The sequence below is a fragment of the Ammospiza nelsoni genome, chromosome 9 (genome assembly GCF_027579445.1).
Source record: "Ammospiza nelsoni isolate bAmmNel1 chromosome 9, bAmmNel1.pri, whole genome shotgun sequence".
Taxonomy (NCBI): domain Eukaryota; kingdom Metazoa; phylum Chordata; class Aves; order Passeriformes; family Passerellidae; genus Ammospiza; species Ammospiza nelsoni.
In genome coordinates this window covers 7,037,241-7,056,465 of record NC_080641.1, presented here as the reverse complement: position 1 = coordinate 7,056,465, position 19,225 = coordinate 7,037,241, and the positions used below count along the sequence as shown (strand labels likewise).

At 42.2% G+C, this 19,225-nt stretch overlaps 1 protein-coding gene across 9 annotated transcripts in view; it reads left to right on the top strand.

Annotated features, from left to right (window-relative positions):
* PRRC2C (proline rich coiled-coil 2C) overlaps positions 1 to 19,225 on the top strand; it is a 67,976-nt gene that overhangs the window by 37,232 nt on the left and 11,519 nt on the right. For 5 of the 9 annotated variants that reach the window (XM_059478154.1, XM_059478155.1, XM_059478152.1 and 2 more), the window contains 12 exons: positions 86 to 294; positions 886 to 1,040; positions 1,526 to 1,859; positions 2,205 to 2,290; positions 3,182 to 3,370; positions 5,716 to 5,967; positions 10,548 to 10,637; positions 12,353 to 12,454; positions 16,347 to 16,554; positions 17,363 to 17,566; positions 18,245 to 18,357; positions 18,895 to 19,031. In XM_059478154.1, the coding sequence (XP_059334137.1) occupies positions 86 to 294; positions 886 to 1,040; positions 1,526 to 1,859; positions 2,205 to 2,290; positions 3,182 to 3,370; positions 5,716 to 5,967; positions 10,548 to 10,637; positions 12,353 to 12,454; positions 16,347 to 16,554; positions 17,363 to 17,566; positions 18,245 to 18,357; positions 18,895 to 19,031 (2,079 nt within the window). The remainder of the gene's footprint in view (positions 1 to 85; positions 295 to 885; positions 1,041 to 1,525; positions 1,860 to 2,204; positions 2,291 to 3,181; positions 3,371 to 5,715; positions 5,968 to 10,547; positions 10,638 to 12,352; positions 12,455 to 16,346; positions 16,555 to 17,362; positions 17,567 to 18,244; positions 18,358 to 18,894; positions 19,032 to 19,225) is intronic. The other 4 variants (XM_059478160.1, XM_059478159.1, XM_059478156.1 and 1 more) reach the window with 3 other exon arrangements.

Here is a 19,225-nt window from a genome sequence, read left to right as displayed (position 1 = left end):
CTACAGTGGGATCTGAATTAAATTGTTGACTCCCTCCTAAGCATTCTCTGTGGCATAATTTTCAAATGTTTGCTTTCTAACACAGGCCATTTGAAGAGCAGGCAGCACCTGTGCCTGGTGTTGATCCTGCCAATGGCACCTCTGTACATCAGGAGGATGGAGGTGTCACTGCTGCAGGACAGAAGACAGCCAAGGATGCAAGTGGCAAAAAGAGAGAAGAACCAAAGGCTGGTCCAAAGAAGCCTAAGGAAAAAGTGGATGCCTTGTCTCAGTTTGATCTTAACAATTATGCAAGTATGTATTGCTAATATCCTAATAATTTTTGATAGTTCTGCTAGTTTTGTTGCATATAGAGCTAGATGTTTGAAATTTTTAAGAAAAGGGGATTTTTTTAAAACACCAGAACAATTGTGCACTTGGGCATGGAATATCTTTGTGATACCTGATAATTTATGTGCCTCTAAAAGACAAACCTAATTGTGTGTTACAGGTAGATGAGAACAATTTTGTATAATCATAACCTTTCATTCCTACCATTCTCCATCGCATTCCCATAATTTAGTTAATGTTCAAAAGTAAGGGCAGTGGTTATCACTGCTAGGCTTAGACTTGATATCAGGGAGGGCTGTTCATTATTCATTACTGTGTTTCAGTAATTTCCTGGAGAATCTAGTACAGGAAGCTCCAGTTTTAAAATTCTTAAATATGAACTCCTTGCCTTTGAGCTCAGCAGCAAAGCACTTGGCAAGCAGAAGCTTGCCATTGATCAGGGCCCCCATCTTTGTCTGTGGGGAAGTAACTTCCACTCCAAAGCCAATTTTGGCTTGGTGCATTGCACCTGAAGCTGTTGAAACAGCAGCATCTATACCTTTCCTTTTCCTATAGGTGTTGTGATCATTGATGATCACCCTGAAGTGACAGTAGTTGAAGACTCCCAATCTAACTTGAATGATGATGGTTTCACAGAAGTGGTGTCTAAGAAGCAGCAAAAACGTTTGCAAGATGAAGAGCGCAGAAAGAAGGAAGAACAAACAGTGCAGGTACAAGACCAGCATTTATAGTGGGGAAAAAGCTGCTTGCAGTACTGGGATTGTCAGGGGTGCAGAAACTTCCTTCCAAAAAAGCTCTATTTTCTCCCTCTAAATAAATAAACAGCTCCCTCTAAATAAATAAGCAACTACTTCGTTATAATGAAAGTTGTTCCTATTTAGTAAATAAAATTAATTTTTATTTTGTCACCTTGGGATTCTGTAGTTCTCAATTGGGCACTGTCAGGCAGGTGGAATTGGCAAACTGATAAAAACACCATTTTTCATACTGTGATAAAGATTTACCCTATTGCTTGTATATCAGTTGATTCCAAGAAGAAAATGGATGAGAAATCATTGCTCTTGTGGTTAAGTACCCCCCCCCCAAAAAAAATTAGATTTCCTGTAAGGCTGGGTTGATCAGTTTGCTTTTTGCATTTTGCATTCTGCAATTGCTGTTATCACCTGGAAGAATAAAACTGGCTTCTCCTTTACAGGTTTGGACCAAGAAAGGATCCAGCGAAAAAGGCCGAGGTCAGAATTCCAAGCTGCCCCCCAGATTTGCCAAAAAGCAGCAGCAGGCAGCAGCTGCAGCTGCACAGCAGGCTCAGGGTCAAGCTCAGGCTCAGCCTCCCTGCCCAGCCCAGTCCCCAGCCCAGCCCCAGGCTCCTGTTCCAGCACAAAGCCAGGCTGCAGCAGGGACAGCCAGCACAGACTACAGCGTGTCAGGCAAGGTCCTGCAGAACACCCAGCCTCACAACGGCCTGGGAGCTGAGTTATGGGACAACAAAGTGCCTCCTACAGCAGTTCTGAATGACATCTCCAAAAAATGTAAGTGCTGGCTTTTGGATTTGAGGTGGGGGAAGCAGCATACCCAAGTGCAGCAGAGTAACCTCCAAAAAGAGGGGTTTGCAGTAGAGTGTTAGTCAGTATTTTGTTACTGTGTTTTTCACTCAAAAGAAATGAGCAACTGTCACACCCTTGAGGAGTCTGTTTTGTCTGACTTGGTCATTGTTCCAGACATGTTAATTGCCCCACTTGAAAGCCACTGAATAAGTTAATTAAAGCTTATTTACTCAAGACATCTGTAATTTACTTCTCAGTCAATACATTGATTTGAATACCTCTGGCAACACTGAGGGGTTTTTTAATTCTCTTTCTTTTCTTAATTGCCAGTGGGACCCATTAGCCCACCTCAGCCACCTTCAGTCAGTGCCTGGAACAAGCCTCTGACATCTTTTGGTTCAGCTCCATCTCCAGAGGTAAGAGTGAGGGGAAGAAGAGAAGCTGTGTGTGAATTTACCCAGATTATATCTCATTGGGGTTGGGTACAGATTATCCATTTATCCAGGATGCAGATACTTAAACTAATGTGTAAAATTCCATGAAGTCAGGAGATAGTACAGAAGCATGGGATATAGGCTGGTGGTTTTATAATTGCACCAGGGAAAAGCTGTTCTCCTGATAATAACTCAGCCATTCACAGATTCTATTGATAGCTGTTATTCATTGCATTTCCAAAGGAAAAATATTGCCCTGTTTGTGTAGGGATCAGTAATGTAGACAGAAACAGGATGTCCCCAGGGAACTAAAGGGGTTTTGTGTTCCTTAAATTGGAGGTTAAAAAAGTCAGTGCTTTATGACAATATTATCTGTGGATATTCCCATGGAGTTTGCATAGCCTTAAATTTTACATTTAAAGTGCTGTGGTTTTACTTTCCTGGTAATTCTTTGGTCTTAATTGTTTTAAACAGCAAGAATGTTGAGACAGCTGTTGTGGGAGACCATTTGAACTGCACAAGAGATCTGGAAATACTTTATATTTCTTACCGTTTCTCTTGAATTGAGCATTAAATTTTGAACTTCCCAGAGAATGTTGTGAACCTGAATTGCACTTGTTCCTCTTGATCTTGGTGATGTTTACATGTTTCTTCTCTGTTTTTTTCTTGAGCTCCTTTAACAATAGACACTTGAGGAAGAGGAAGTGTAGGTTCAGATATTGTTTATTCTTGCAAATCTGTTGCAGTGCAAAAGATAAAAGTACCCTTCTAGTGGTTTTCAGCTGAGCATGTTTTGTGTTCTTTTCTGATTCATTGTCATAGTACTGACACTGAAATATTTCAGAATGGCTTAAATGTTTGCTTTTTACCCAGGGGACAAAACCTGGACAAGAAGGTGGAGTGGATCTTGGTATAGAAACCATTCAGTTTGGAGCCCCAGCTTCCAGTGGCAGTGACAATGAAGTTGGTCCTGTGCTGTCTGAGAAGTCCACTGACAAATTACCAGAACCCAAAGAGCAGAGACAGAAACAGCCTCGGGCTGGACCCATCAAAGCACAAAAGGTAAAATGTCATAATTGCAGTGCAAAGGTCAATCAAAAGAGGGTTACAAATAGCAGAATAGAATACACTGAGTTAGGACTAGACCCATTAAAATTATATCCCTTTTTATATTTCCTAATACAATCAACAAGGTGGTTCTTGCAGAGAGGATGTGCAAGGTAATTAAACTGCATTTCAGCCCAGCAGAGGCTGCACATTGATTCTGTGTTGGGAGCAAGGGATGGGAGCATGGATTTGTGATAGCTTTGTTGGAAAGCTGTGGATGTGCTGCAGTGCTCTGCTTTTCTCTGTAGTTTGAGTTTCCTGTTTTTTCTTGAGCTTGCCTCAGTCAGGCCTTGAGAGCTGTTTGGAAGCAGCATTGCAGTGCTGCCCTGGCTGTGTCTGCAGATGTAGTGGTTCTTCCTGCCCCCTAAAGTGATGAGTGGTGCCCTGCTTAGTTTTGTAGCCAGGTTATAGCTGATCAGTACATGAAATTGCAGAAAAAGTGTTCTGAAGAAAGGGAGGAATGTTAGGGACATTAGTTGGAGATCTCCAGTTCAAATGGATGAACTGGAGAAGTCAGATGTCTGAATAATTAAACTTTTTCCAACTAATACTAAATAGTTAATCAAACTTATATCAGCTTAAAAAGTGAGTGTATTGCCTTCCAGAGATTTTCTGTTTCCACCTCCAATGCACACTAATCTGTGCATCACTACCACTCAGCACCAGCTTCTAATTCTCAGAAAGAGAAGGTTATAGCAGATAAACTTGTCTGGTGACTTAGAGCATCAGCTATTCCAGTCCCTCTAGATGGCTGAGATTTGGCAGCAGTCCTGATGTAATTAAAGGCCTTTTGTCTTTCTGGAAGAGTGGGTGTTTCTTTGTGTTGGTTGTTTAGGTTTTGGTTGTTTGTTGGGTTTCTCCCCCCCTCCAAAAAAAAGCTGAAATCTGGAAGTTCAGCCACAGAATGAATTTAACTTCTGCTGTAGGAGATACTGAGTGGATTTGTTGCAGTTCCTGACTTTCACTGCAGGATATAAAACTTGTTCAGCAGAGAAATATGCACTGATTAAAACTGCTGGTGTGCAGTACCCCATGTCTCAGATACACTGCAGCATGCCTGAAACTGACCAGTAAAATCACTTAACTCCAAAGTTAAATATATATAGAGACAGTCTACTTGACACTGTGTAGAAAGTTCCTTTTTTCTGCTTGTTTAGAGCTCTCAAGACTTCTGCAGTTTTTATTGAAAGACACTTGGGTGACTAAATAGTAAATGCATTGAAGGGTAATGTTGTTTACACTCCTTTGAATGAGGCAGCTGTAAATCTTAACTGCCTTGATGACAAAAAATAAATCTCAAACAATTCTTACACACCCACCCACCCTTGTGGTGATGCTGTTTGCTGTGAAGCTTAAATGCAAGCTTATATTCAAGATTGGAGGTTGGTATTGTTGAATTAATATGGGCAATGTAAGAGGACCATACTTGAAACAAAGCAATTTTCCTTTCCAAGGTGAAGTGTGGAAGTTTAAGTGACCTTAAAGTGTCTGGAGGAATTTCAGCCTCTACAAACTATTAGAGAAAAAATTATTTGGGGTATTTTAGAGAGTCTTCATCCACTCCCAAAATACCTGGTTTGTATTGAGAAAAACAATTACCAGCAGCTTCTGTCTTTCTGCTGTCAAAGCTTAAGGAATTGGATTTTCAGGACTGCCTTGCAGGGATTTTAGTGCTGCTCAGCAGTGAAGTGGACTGAGAGTCTGAGCCAGGAAGGACATGGCTGTTGTAACAGCAGAGCATTCAGGTTCCCTAATTCTGCTGTAGTTCAGCTGCACAGAAAGGAACTGCTGAATTGCAGCAGGGATCCAGCCATGGTGTCTGCAGTATAAGGCAACACTTGTCTGTAGGTGTTTTATTTTTTTCTGGATCCCTTTTGTGATCAGTTTCCAGGAAAATTGCTGCCAACATCCATATGTCAAGATAATCTCAAATAATTGTGTTCTAGTTTCCTGGGGTCCCATAAAATCCTGAATCTCTGAAAATTACAATAACCTGTAGATATACAAAGTCATGGGGTTTCTGTATTTTTTTGTGCTTTTCTTGTAAGGACAATCCAACTGACATTTTTATTTTGTATTTTGCTTGAACTCTGCCACTTCACATAAAAAATTCATTGCTTGAAAACAATGGTTTAGATTCCTAATGTTCAAAATCAATGGCTTTATGACTTAGTCTCAGATTCTTTACCTGCTAGAAAAAGCTTTGTTCTGTTTAAACAATAACTTTGAGCATGTTAAAGTGTTTTTGTTGGATAGGACACAGAGAGGAAGGCATGACTGACAAGTTAACACTAACTTAGCTTCCAGACTTGAGCCCGGTAGAAAACAAAGAGTATAAACCTGGTCCTATTGGGAAAGAGCGTTCTTTAAAGAACAGGAAGGTGAAGGATGCCCAGCAGGGAGAGCCTGAGGGACAGGAGAAGCCATCTCCCACCTCTGTCAGAAGCCCAGAGCCTGTCACTGCAAAGGAAACCAAAGCAGCGAGTGAGCTGAGCACCGAGATAGGAACCATGATATCTGTGTCTGCTCCAGAGTTTGGGACAAGCACAAAGGTAAGAAAAATCCTGCCAGATGACTGAGCACTGGATGTAAAATGTGATTTCAGTGAGGTGGTTGACACTTGGGTGCCTGCTGGTGGTGCTTGGGCAGCAGAGCCCACTGAGTGGCTGATAGGAAACACTGGTGCTGCTTGAATTACAAAGTGCTGCAGAGATGTGCTGTCTTGTCCCTTGGAAATCTGTTCTGCTGAATGGCAAAACTCATTCCTGAGCACTGCTGGGGAGAGTGGCACTGGAGCCTGGTGTAGGCAGAGTCTGTAGACTCAGATCAATGTGATGAATGCAGGATGATTTCCAGCAGGGAAGTGAAGTCGTGCATGGTTGCTGGATGAGTGTATGGATGACCTCGAGCTGTGAATTAAGTGCTGTTCTGTGAAAAAAAGAAATCTCTAAACTAGCAATGTGCTAAAGCTTTAGATAAGGATTGTTCTGTGTCCCTAGATGGTCATGTGTATCCTCTTGGCTTGGATATTGTCTAGGTATTCCTTGCAGAACTTCACAATATTTAGGGCTCATCATAGCCCCCTGTTTTCTTTATAACTGCTCAGCAGTGAGATGGTGATCTGGTGTTGGGATTCATTGTTCTGCAGGTCAGTTCTTAGATGGGGCTGAAAAACATCCCCAGAGGCATCTCCTTTCTGCCTGTGTCTTGAGCAGGTACTCTGGTTGTCATCTCTCAAATGTTTGAGTAGCTACTGCTTAATAGTTACAGCTCCTTTGGTACAGGAAAAATTCTCCTTGCTGGTTTGAAAAGCAGTTTTCTAAGCACAGACCCAGGTTGGTTACCTGCTGTCTCAACCATCCTGATTTTAAGCAGAAATCTTCTGATGCCATTTAGGAAAACTGATCCTCTTTAAGAGTTTCATTAATAGTTGAAGAATATGAAGTGTGGATCACCCCCAGTTCATTTTTGTCACCCACAACTAGGGAAAGGACCCCAAAACAAGTTTTTTAGGCAGCTTTTTGCCATAAAAGATACTGTCTCAATGAAGTGTTGCTACAGAGCAAGTGGTAGGATGCTTGTGTCCAACATGGAAGCTGCAGGCTTCAGAAAATTCAGTGCAGGGATTTCTCATCCTTCTGACATTTCCCATCTTGTAGGTAGGTGTGAGTGGTTTATGTTCATAGCAGAAATTGATAAAGTGTCCTTGTATGAGAATCAGAAGTGCAGAGCAGTAAAACCTTGCTCAGGTCCTTGGTGAGCCTGTTTGGATCCTGTGCTTCCCAAGGTCCCACAAACTCCTGTGGCCAGAGCTCAAGACAGGAGAAGAGGTTTCTTCTAAGCCACAAACAGAAAAGGAAACAGAGCTTTGATTACTGCAGCCTGAGTGTAGTTAATAGCTCTGCTAAAATCAGCAACAACATTTCCTCTCTACAATTGTATTTTTGAAGTATCAGTTTGTCAAAAGGGGAGTCTGGACTTTGTGCCAGTCTAGGTTTAGTTTAACTTGGGTTGCCAAGGTTCTTTGAGCTACCACAGTACTAAAGCACTGAGGTTCTGTCTTCTGGAATGTGAACCAGAGTGGGAAGAGGCTTTCCAGTTTGTGCTGCATATCAAAGTTCCCAATAATTTCTTAAATTGAGTGGTTGCTTAAAGAAGCCTTTAATAATAGGCCTAAATACTCCTGCCTTAACAGCACCAGGTTTGCTTTTAAATTCCTTTGTTAGGAATTGTTCCTGAGGCAATAGTAAGTTGTTTTTTCTAGGAAAGAAGTGAAAGTTAAACCAACAACCTGCAAATTTACTGGATAAGATAACCTTCAGGAATAAACCTGCAATAAATATCCCTTCTTTTTTAAGAGGCTTTTTAAAGGGGTTCAAATACTGTTCCAGCCTTGGAGTTCTTCTACCGATGTACATTGCAATTGCTTTTTCTTGTCTTGGTACTCTTTCCATTGCTTGCTCCTGAGGGAAGAGGTGTTGACATCTTTAACCTGTTGTTTCAATGTCAAATATTGAAGTTTTGGCAAACCTAAATGTCTTTTCCTTTGATAATCTTAAACATTCCTCTCAGAGATTCCTGCTCAGCTTCCAGGAATGCACACTTGTGGTGTATTTGATTGAAATGTCTGTAAAAGCCAGCTGTCCTCCTTCAGAAGCTTTGCAAGAATACCCCATCCATTCCAAAACAAACATCTTGATAAGAGCATGTGCTTTTAATCATACAAGACTGCTTAGAAACTGTATAAATATAAATGAGCTCCTACAGTGAGATGTTTAAGTTTAGTACATAAGTATGATGCTCAGAAGCCATTGCAGCTGTTTCTCTTGGATTTTACAGTATTTTTGTAGTAAAGGCAGTCTGATGTGTAACTTTGTGAATTGGGTAAAACATCTTGGCCCTTGCCTTTCCCAGCCTTCCACTTGAACCTGTCAAATCCCAGGAAAATCAATACCTGGTTGTGGACACCAGTGAAGTATTTGTACAGGTAGCAACAGCTGTGTCTTACAGATCATGGCTAAAAGAACACACAGACTGATTTTCAGAAGGTTTTGAGTATCTTTCAAGCTTTAATTTGGGGGATTTATGTAAATCAGGAACCAGTCAAATAGCTAATTCATCCCATAAAGTATCCTGATCCTTTACAGCAGAGTCAGCTCTGAGGTTTGCCTTGTGCTTTGTTCATCAGTCACTGGAGGTTTTGTGATCTCTTCTTTTTCAAGGAGGTAGTCACAAGAAGTCTGCCTGTTCTTTTTCTTCAGGTGCACACAATTTGTGGAGAACTCAAAAAACCACTTTTTTCTCTAGTTGCTTCTAGTTTATAATAATCAGTTGGTTTCTTGTACAGGAGAATCACTTGAACTGAATTGCAAAAGCTTATGGTGCTAAGCCACATCTGACAGAATCCTGGACTTAATGTACCAGGAAATGAAGGATGGAGATTAATCTGCAGTTTATGGGGTGGTGTTCATGTGGTTAAAGCTCTGTCTTGTCTGCATGTTGAGCCTGTAAACCACCCTTGTGCTTCAGCATTGCACATGCACTTGTAAGGGCACCAGAGTTTGGGTTTAATTCTAGTGAAAAAGCTCTTTTTGTGCTGTGAGTTTGCAAATTAAGAAAGTTAGCAGTAGTCTTGATCCATCTTCTTTCATTAGAAATTTCACTGCTCAAACCCTGAAAAAATTGCATCTAGACCTTGAAGGAAATTTAATAAAAGCACTTCCTCTTAGGCAGTAATGCATTCTTTAAAAAACATGGAGCCATTTAATTACTTCATTAGAAAGCTTTTGTGATTACAGCAGCCTTGCATGCTTGCCTTGTTTTACCCAGATTAAATTTAAATTTGCCTGTTGGAATCCAGTGCAAATGTGCAACTTGCAGTTTGGTGGTTGGCATTGTGGGAAGCACCATATATCTTGTATTTCAGCAGTTTAACAAGTAAAGGAAGTAAATAAACAGAGAAAAGAGTTCTCTGTTTTCTTCATAAATTATAGAAAGAAATCACTGTGCACATTGTCCTCTCACCCTGTTATGGTTTAGCTTGTTCTGGTCTTTTACCAAAATGAGCTCATCTTTTTAAGGAGGATTCTTTGTCATTGGTCAGTTACTATCTCAGTGCTGTAATTGCTTTTTTAGAGGCATTGCCACAAGCCTGAGGAGTAAATTGAGTGTGCACTTTTTTAGTAGCTTATCATCCTACTGGTTGGATGCAATGAAACAAGCATTATATAGCTTGTGTCTTCAAAATCATTGTGGGTTGGCAAGTCCAGACACTCAGTAACAGTTCTGCTGCTGCTTTGTCCTTCAGTTCTTTTTTGGTGTTTGGTTCTGTCAAGATGGTGGAGCCTTTCCTGGCCTTCAGGGATGTAAAACCTCAGACATTTCAACTTCTGCAGCTGCAGGAGTCACTGCCTGCAGCCAGCACTGAAAGGACCTTGTTTGCTGAGCACATGAAGGGCCACTTAACTGTGACAAAGAAGCTTCAAGGAAAGTCTCTGAGCAGACTGGAAACCTCAGTCCTTTTCTTCCTTGAAGTCATTAAGCAGTGCAGAAATCAGAGGTAGCCTGCACCATCCAGAGAATCTGAGTCTTGTGATTTTCAGAGACAAAACTTACAGCAGAGAAAATTGATTTACAAATTGCAACCATCCCTTTGTGTTCTTTTTAATCTGGAGGGCCTTTCTTGTCATTCTAAGAAATTTCTGTATTTATTTGAAGCTACAGAAAGCTTTCAGCTAAGGTATTTTACTTTTTAAGCAGACTGAAAGGGCCTGCTGGTGGCTGAAGCACCTTGGGTGACATGATAATTGTCTGCACCACCACAGTCCAGTTTTACAGTGCCCAGGAGATACATTCTGTATGTTCTTGCCTTACAGACTGTATTTTGGCTTTTCTCCAGATGTACATTGTGAGGTCATGAGGCAAACTGTAATCTTCTAAAATCCTCCTGACCTCAGTAGCAATTCTGCAGCAAGGATTGCTAGACATGACTCGTAAAAAAACAAAACAGTGTGAAATTCTAATCTTCTGTTGCTTGCTGAACTCCTCCTGTAGACAGGCTGCCATCTGTCCAAGAAATTGAAATGGAATTTAGGTAAGGGAGATATTTTAATGGAATTGTTTTTCTTCACAGGAGTCTGTAACAGACTACACTACACCTTCTTCTCATCCTAACACAGTGGCTACTAGCAGTACAAAAATGGAGGAGACTTTGGTGACGAACGTAAGTCCATTGCAGTGATCGTCTTGACTTTGAAGACAAGAAAATATTTTCACACTTCTTTTAAAGCACCAAATAGTGCCTTCAGTGAACAAGTCCACAGGGTTCCTTTCATGTGAACTAGCTGGGCTTTTTCCTGTAGTCTTACTCTGAAGGACATTTGGTTTGGTTAGTACCTGCTCTGGAATCCTTCAGGTGTTTTCTTGTCTTTTGAACAATCACAGTGAGCTAAAGAGCACAGAAAGTGGAGATGTTGGTAGGGACAATTCTAAAAAGAGCAGAGATAGTCACAAGGAGGGAGGAGTGTGTTCTTGGCAGCAGTTGGCACTTGAGCCTGGTACCAGGAGCAAAGCTCTGGAGGCTGAGTTTGAAGAAAGGCTCTCACAAACAAAGGAGTTTGGAGCTGTAGCCTGAAATCACAGCAAGTGCATGCAGAGGGAGCAGCTGAATGGTTGTGAGAGCAGACAGCAGGCTTCAGGTGTTCAGTTGCTGTGGAGATGAGATGTTTGCAGCCCTCAAAGCCAGTGCAGTGGTCCTGACTTGTGAGCGTGGCACAGTGATTGAGAGAACCAGCTGGGTTGTGACTTGTAGCAAAATCAAGTTTGTCTGGAGTGTGCTGGGGCATCAGGGAGCTTGGATCTTGTGATTCTTGTTGTTTGAGTAACAGAATTAGCTCAGGGTTGAGTCACTTGTTGATGGGGGAAGGTAGAATCATGCAGTAGGATCTCAGTTTTTTATGAAGATGTCTTGTGAATTCCATCTAAAAATGCTTTTCAGCTTACTGCAGCACCATTTTGAAGCAGTACTGATTGAACTTCTTACTCTTCTGCTGGCTTTCCTGGTAGTGTTGTGGTTTTTGACTTTGGTGGTTAGTGTGGAAGACTGAATTCTTTTGTGTTAATGAAGTCCAATCCTTGTGGATGTTAGAGTGGAATTTCTCACATGGGAATTAGGGGTTCCTGGCCACCAAGGATCTGTGCCATCCCCTGCTTCAAAGCTTCAGGATCTGTCTTGTGGATTAGCCTTACCTCATCCAGTGGAAGTCCATTAGCTAAGCTATGGATGGAGAGAGGAATAGTTAGGAGTAACAGACTGGACACTGCAGTATTTTTGATTCATTTCCTTTAAAACTTCTAGGAAATCCATTGGAGTTTTCATAGGCAGAGACAGCAATAGCATTATGTCAGATTTATTTCCCCAAGTATCACATCTTTCATCTTGTGAAAGAGAAAATAACTGAACTCAATTACTGGATGGCAAATCTGTTGTAGTTTGTTTCATGGTCCTGTGATTTTGCAGGTCTGTAAAAGCTTCCTCTTTTCAGAAACTGCATCTCAGAACTCAAGGTTCATGACACCCCCTGTACTGTATTGGTACAAAAAGGGATGAACCTGGCTTGGGAAGAATTTTTGCATATCAGTAAACTGAAATGGTGCTTGAAATTAAATCCCCAAACAGACAATTGGTGTTTGTTTATGCAGAGGACATGGACACCTTAAAACCTTAATCTTCAGCCTCTTTGAGAGATGAGAAGCATCTTGGCACCTGCTGAGTGGCCTTTCCTTGCCTACCAAATTTTCACCTTATTTTATCAGTCTCCCTGCCAAATGCTCAAGCCTTGAAGAAATTGTAGCTCACTTGATAAAGCTTGAGCTTTGCTTTCTGGGGCTTTTCTAGTAGACTTAGTTAGAATGTGATGTGTGTTGCCTGCCTTTCAGGTGCCCCTGCCCCACACCCTTCCCCTCCCTAGGAGGGAGACTTTACAACAGAGCTCCAGCCTAACTCCAGTTTCTCCCGCTACCGTCGACCTCACCCTCAAGGTATGTACCACATCCCTCTAAGGGTCGTTTTCTTGCATGCAGGGGAAAAAAAAGTTATTGGAGAACTTGCTGGTGAACCTTTTTTTAGAGCCTTCCTTTGTTTCCTCTGCTGAACTGCTTTTGCATATAAATGGATGGCTGAAACACAGACTCTGTCGAAGGATGCATTTAAACCATAAATTTCTAACCCCGTTTTGCATTAACACTTGGCATCTCAACCAATCTTGGCTCCCACTGCCCTGAAAAACCAAGATCCTAGAGTTTTAGCATTGGGCCACAGTGCTCATGGCAAACCATCAGAATCTGGCTGAGGTTTTTTGAGTGTTGAGCTTAAAATAAGTTGCCTGGTTTGGTGTAGAGGCTTCAAGGATTTGCTTGATAAGCCAAGCTTGACTTGTTAGTTCTAAGGCTTAGGTGCAGTGATAATGTGGTTTTGAGTTGGATGGCTGAAGTTCCAAGTAGTGACATGTAGCTGGTGTGTTGGTGTCTCTGGAGGGCAGTTAGATCAGTGAGTCAGAACATTTTGTAGTGTTGTAAATGTTCTGTTGTTTCCTGCTTTCCAGTGCAGAGCAAGTGTGGAGAGTATTTTGAGTGCTGTTTTCCCATTTTGTTGGATTTTGGACTGTGTGCATTGTATAACTCACTAACACAGAGTTGGGCTCTAGCTTTGCTACTGTATTTTTAGAAGTTGTTGGATTTTTTCTTCTTTTGGTGTCCTAGATCTGCTTTGTCATTGTGACTGCAGGTGACTGAGCCAGTAGAAGTGTTGTTGCTGGTATTAGGGAATAGTGGTGTTTGACCTTGGTTTGTCTTAAGTTTTTAAAAGAAGAAATGAAACTTGATTGTATGCAGAGCTAATGCTTTAGAGGAACTTGCTTGTCAGTCCCAGTGAGACTTGTCTCACTGCTTGGTTTGACAGCTGCTTGCTTGTGTTCTCTACAGATGAGAAATACTCATGTTCTCTTGTTGAATCTCTGCTTTTCTTTTGTTAACACTTATTATAACACCTTTCAAACAGTAGACCTACAGAAATGGGGAGAGCACTGTGGAGGGACAAGTAGTTTAAAAAAAAACTGGGTTTCTGGTACATTCTTGTGTAATGAGTTATCCTAATGTGACTTTCTGGCGTCTGAAAGTGTTCTGAAATAGTCTCTGACTGGAGATGCAATCCTGTGTCACACAGGTAGGGCTGAAAGTTACCTGAAAGTTACCTCAGGGTATGGGACAGTGCCCAGTTACAGAGCAAACTGTGGTGTCTGTGTCATTCATCCTGCATTTCTTTTCCTGCTCTTGTGGTGTCAGTGATTTCTCAGTGGGTGACAGATTTTTGGATGTTTGGTAACAAAATAGGATTTTGAGGATTTGTTTTGAGGATTTCTTGAAGAACCCTCTGACTGAAATCTGGATGGAAAGCTGTTTGGAAGCAGCTTTGTCCCTGATTTCTTCATTCCAGCCACTGGAGCTCTACCTCCTTTTCACAAACACAGAAAGCAGCACACTGTTCTGAAGCACACTCTGAGACTGTCACTGTCCCTGCAGGCACAGCTCTGCTCTTTGTCATCCTCTTCCAGTGCATCTTTCCAAGGATACTTCTTGCAGCAGGAGAGAGGAAAGTATTTCCTTCAGTTTCTCAAAAGAACAAAATGTCCAGGTTCTGCCTGCATAAAGGATCAATCCTTGCTCCTGCTCTTCCCTCCATCCCCTGTCACAGAAAGCTGTGTGTGAAGAGACTTGTAGGGCACTTGGCCACAATTGCATCATTCTTCAGTGGGGGTATGAGATGCTCCTTGTTGAGATCTTGTTTCCTTGGAGTAACTTTGCTAAAGACACCTTTACTCAGTCATCCTCTTTGCTCAAAGGGCTGTTGTAGGTAAGGAGCTGAGCAGAAGAAAGTCCAAAGCAATCTCAAACTGAGCTGCTTGGCCTTCTTCATATCCAAGGTTTCATCTAAAATTCCTCTGTAGGCATCTGGTCAAGAAACTGACAGGTTTGAACTTTGTTTTTCCAACCATTGAGGCTTTGGTGTATTTAGGGAAAGGCACACTGGGGTTTGTCTCCAGTGGAGGTTTTGGGTACCATGGGCAGGGCTGCTCTGCAGTGAGGGCCCCAATGGATCAGTGATGAAGAGAAGCCTCAGGCAGCCATGATCTCCTCCTTGTTGCTCTCCTTTCTCCCTCTCTCTGAGCAGTGAAACTACAGCACTGTCCCTAGTCTCAATTTAGAGCCTCTTATTCCTCCATATCTGGTCTGGAGATGGTGCTGAATAGGCATTCCTAGAGTATCAATCTCTCTTGCATCTTTGCATCTTTTTGTCTAGTTTATAAAAGTTAGATATTGCTAAGAGGCTTTCCAAAAGAAAACTTGAGGACTCTGGGATGTGCTCTAGGTGTTACAAAATGCAGTGTGTAGCTTTTGCTATCAATAGTTTCTCCAGGACATCCTGAAAACCAGTGAACATAGAACCTTCTACACCTTCTCTAGCCTGACAGTCACAGGTTCTTACTCACTTTGTCTCAGTGCCTAAACAGAATCATTTCCAGCACATCAGTGGTGAATTAACCTTGCCTTGTGTGCAAGAATCAGAGCCAGTTTGGAGGAGAATGTTGTGGAGGGGAAACAGTGAGAGATTGCTGGGGAAGATGTCAGAAATGAAAATAGGTGACTTGCCCCCAGAGGATTTAATGTGTAACTAAGTTTCCCTCCTCCCCCTTTATTCTCTTCAGGAATCCAGAACCTCATTTTCCACATGGGTGTGTGTTGATCACCTGTGACCCACTTCTTTCAGTATTACTCTGCTTTTTTATCATTCCTGAACATCTAGACAAATAACCTGAGCCATGTTTGGTCTGTCCAGACTCTGCCTGACTCATGTAAAGCAGGGCAGGGTGGCTTTGAGACTGAGCTAGGGGGGCTCTGGAGCAGGCAGTGAGGGCAGCTGTGTGGTGAGGATGTATTTGCCCCTTAATATCCACCACTAAAGGCAGCACCTGGCCTTGAAAAACTTATAGTGAGCAGTTTCAGCTCTGCTAGCTAAACTTTCCACTGGAGACACCTGAAGGTTGTGCAGAAGTCCATGGACCATGTTTGAGCTTTTAAATTAGTGAGTGTAGTTTAAACATTAATATTTCTTGTTCATTGGACCCTCAGAAGTGTTTCAATTTCGATTTTGCATTGTCTGGCTAACGTAGCAAGAATTAGATTGTATTGGCTGCAGTAAAACAATGGTTGTTTCCACTTCTGGGGGAAGATAACTGTGTCCAAAATATTTAAAGTTTCATCTCCCTTGCTGTGCAAGACATAAACTTATAATTATAGAAACAGAGGAGCATGAAGCATTTTTTAGCTTTAACATAAAGCAGTACACCCAAGCTATGTGAGCTTGTGGCTGCTTCTTGAGCAGGAGTTGCTTTGGAAATCCAAACTTGGCTGCTTCATGTTCACTGAAGTGTGCAGTGGGTATCCTTGGTGGTCACTCAGAGTGGATGATGGACCAAGAAAGCAAAGGGCTGCTTCATTTGAATGGCCCAAGTAACTTGGAATTAAAGGACTTGATGGAAATGTTTAGAGAGAGTTTTCCCTTTCTTTTGCTCACTGTGTCTTTGCTCTTCATGTCAAACAAAACCAAGCCAAATTAGTGTGAGTGAATTCTCTCCTGAGCATTGGCTGTAAGATGATGAACTGTGCACATGTGCAGTTGGAGCAGATGAGCAGCTCCAACTTGAGGCTGTTTGCTTTTTGCATGAACAGAGTTGCACGATGACAGCGACTTCCAAAAGAGGCTGGCATGAAGCCCCAGTTGCCTTTTCACTAAAAAGAACTGTTAAAAGAGAAACAGGGACTGCTTGAAACTTCCTAATAGATGAGAACATTTTTTTTTTTTTCTTTTAAATAGATGGAGTCTGCACGCAAAGCATGGGAGAATTCCCCAAACATGGGGGAGAAGAGTTCACCAGTGACCTCAGCAGCATCTCCCATTGCTGGTGGCAGCAGCAGCAGCAGCAGCAACACTGGGCCAAGCAGTGGCACCTACAGCTCTTTCTCAAGTGCATCAATGCCTCCTATTCCTGTGGCCTCAGTTACCCCCACAACATCCCTCTCAGGTAACTCATGTCAAGGCAGTGGTGTCCCCTTGTGTTGTTCCTTGCTTATGTTTGGATTCAATTCCTTTTGGAATTGTTTAATGCAAAGCTAACAAAAGGTTTGTGCTAGGAATGGAATGTCAGATCTGAGCAGCAGCTTCCCAAATAACCTGTTAACTGACTTCACTGTTCCACTTCAGTCACCTGAAAATAACATTAAACTTCTCTCTGCCTAAGGAGGAGGTAAACTTCTCTTGTCTCTGGTTTAATTTTGCTCAGCCAAATGGAGGCAAGCACACAGATTTTGGGGCAGAGGATAATTCTGATGTCTTACTTCTATTTGTACTCTTGCTTTTTAAGTTAAAGCTTCAAGAACTCATATCAAAACCTATTTGCAAAAGGCAGAGCAAATGTCCAGCTGCTCTTCACAACCACTGCTTGGTTGTTTACCACCTTGGTTCTTGGCAGCAAACAAAAGATGCTAAATCTGGTTAAGTCTTCATCCCTTGGAATATTAGAGTCTATCTCCATGAGAGGCACAACCACTGTGGGTTGCAGTGTTTTGTTGAATAACTGACCCAGCTGCCTCCTTCAGTGCCTCTGTGTGCTGCTGTGCCTGAGAAGGGAGGTGTAGCAGGGTTGCAGCACTTCCACAGTGAATCCACAGAACTGGCTCCATGTGTTTCTTGTGTTGCTGGAAACAGCTGCATCAGGTTTCAGTGTTCTTTACCAGTTCTGTGCTCACAGAGCTGCCCCAAAACTTTCACCTCTGAATGAGGAGGCTCTGAAATGTCTTTGATTGTTGCATCCCTGGCTTCTCTCCTCCTAGGAGCTGGAACATACACAACCTCTTCACTGAGTACAAAGACTGCAAGCACCTCAGACCCTCCTAACATCTGCAAAGTGAAGCCCCAGCAGCTGCAGACAAGCAGCCTGGCTTCTGCCAGCCACTTCTCCCAGCTGAGCTGCATGCCATCCCTCATTGCCCAGCAGCAGCAGAGTCCCCAGGTCTATGTGTCCCAGTCTGCAGCAGGTAATGCTGTTTGTGCCTGAGAAGCCACACATCTGCTTTTTTTTTTTTTTTTTTTTTTCATTTTGCTCTGCAGTCAAGACAGAATGATAAAGATTGTTCTGTACTCAGAATCACTAATTGTCTTACTGTAAATCTGCACTGCTTTATCAGGAAGTACAAACGTAGTGCTGTATAGATTGTTGAATAAAGTAAGTTTGAGTCTCTTAATGTACCAATTTTCTGTTGCAGAATTGTAAATTGCTGTTTAAGACCTGGAGTGATTTAGTTTTCTTAAAATGCTACAGTAGTTGAGAGTTGTGACAATTTTCTTTAAGGAAAATCCTACATCTAGTTAACAATCCAGTTAAATTACATGGCAGTGTTTCATGTTCTTGCCCTTCCTTCACCCAAATGCCTTTTTTGCTCAGAATCTGTTGTTCATCCCTCCAAAATTGTGTGGGATTAGTGATACCTGTGCAAGACTGATAGATTCTGGGGGTGAATTGGAAAAGGTACCAAAGCTTTTGAGGCAGCCAGAGCTCTGCAGTGCTGCTCCTTCTCCCAGGCCCTCTGGAGCTGTTACAGGGGGAAGGACTGACATCTCTAATTCTTGATGAAAACCTTTCTAGAGGGGATGGTGTTGGGAGTTAGGTGCTAAAATCAGGTACTAATTGTGTTGCTCTTCCTGAGGCACTGCAGCTCAAATCCCAGCATTCTACATGGACACCAGTCACCTGTTCAACACCCAGCACGCCCGGCTGGCACCACCTTCCCTGGCCCAGCAGCAAGGCTTCCAGCCAGGCCTTTCTCAGGTATCTGGGCTTCCTCATTCACCTTGTTCCCCTCCATCTGCCTGTTGCCTTCAAAGTTCCACTCATGATTTGATGAGGCAGTGGAGAGTGAGAATAAAGACTGCAAAAAATGAGAACGTCCCTCCCTTTGCTGTCTGTTCTGGTGCAGCAGGCACTGCTTGATTGCTTCCCATGTATTTGTGAGTGGAAGTTTATTCTCTCAACTTCCATGGCAAAGTTTCTCTTCCTGGGAGGTGTTTCTGTGGCAATGTGAGTGCAGACTTAACTTCTGTCATACAAAATCCTATGCAATCTCAAGCAGTTGTTTTATATGCAGATCTGAGTATTTCACTCAGTTTCTGCTGGTTGGTTGTGAGGAAATGTATAAAATTCAACTAGAAAATAATTTTCATGAGGGCAGCAATGCAGCCTTGGGGATTTGACATTCTTATTTTACTTTTCATAATGCTACACAAATCCTCACACACATTCAGCTGTAGTTTTTCAAATTTAACATTTTCTCTTCTTTCTAACCTAATTTTAATGTTTTTTATGCAGCCTGCTTCAGTTCAGCAGATCCCCATCCCCATCTATGCACCCCTGCAGGGACAGCATCAAGCTCAGCTGAGTTTAGGAGCAGCACCAGCTGTTTCACAAGCCCAGGAGTTGTTCAGTTCCTCCTTACAACCTTACAGGTAGGTAGCATGTGCACATTTCTTTGGGGTTTTAGTGTCAGAATTATTCAATTTGGTTCCCTGCAGATTTGTCATATGTGCTCCATAGCTGCCTCATCTTGCTGTCTTCCCCGAATTTTTTTTTGTCTGAGAACTCTGTATGCAGATTGTCTGCCTTGTGCAGATGTAGTTGTGAATCTGGGTTAAAAACTGAT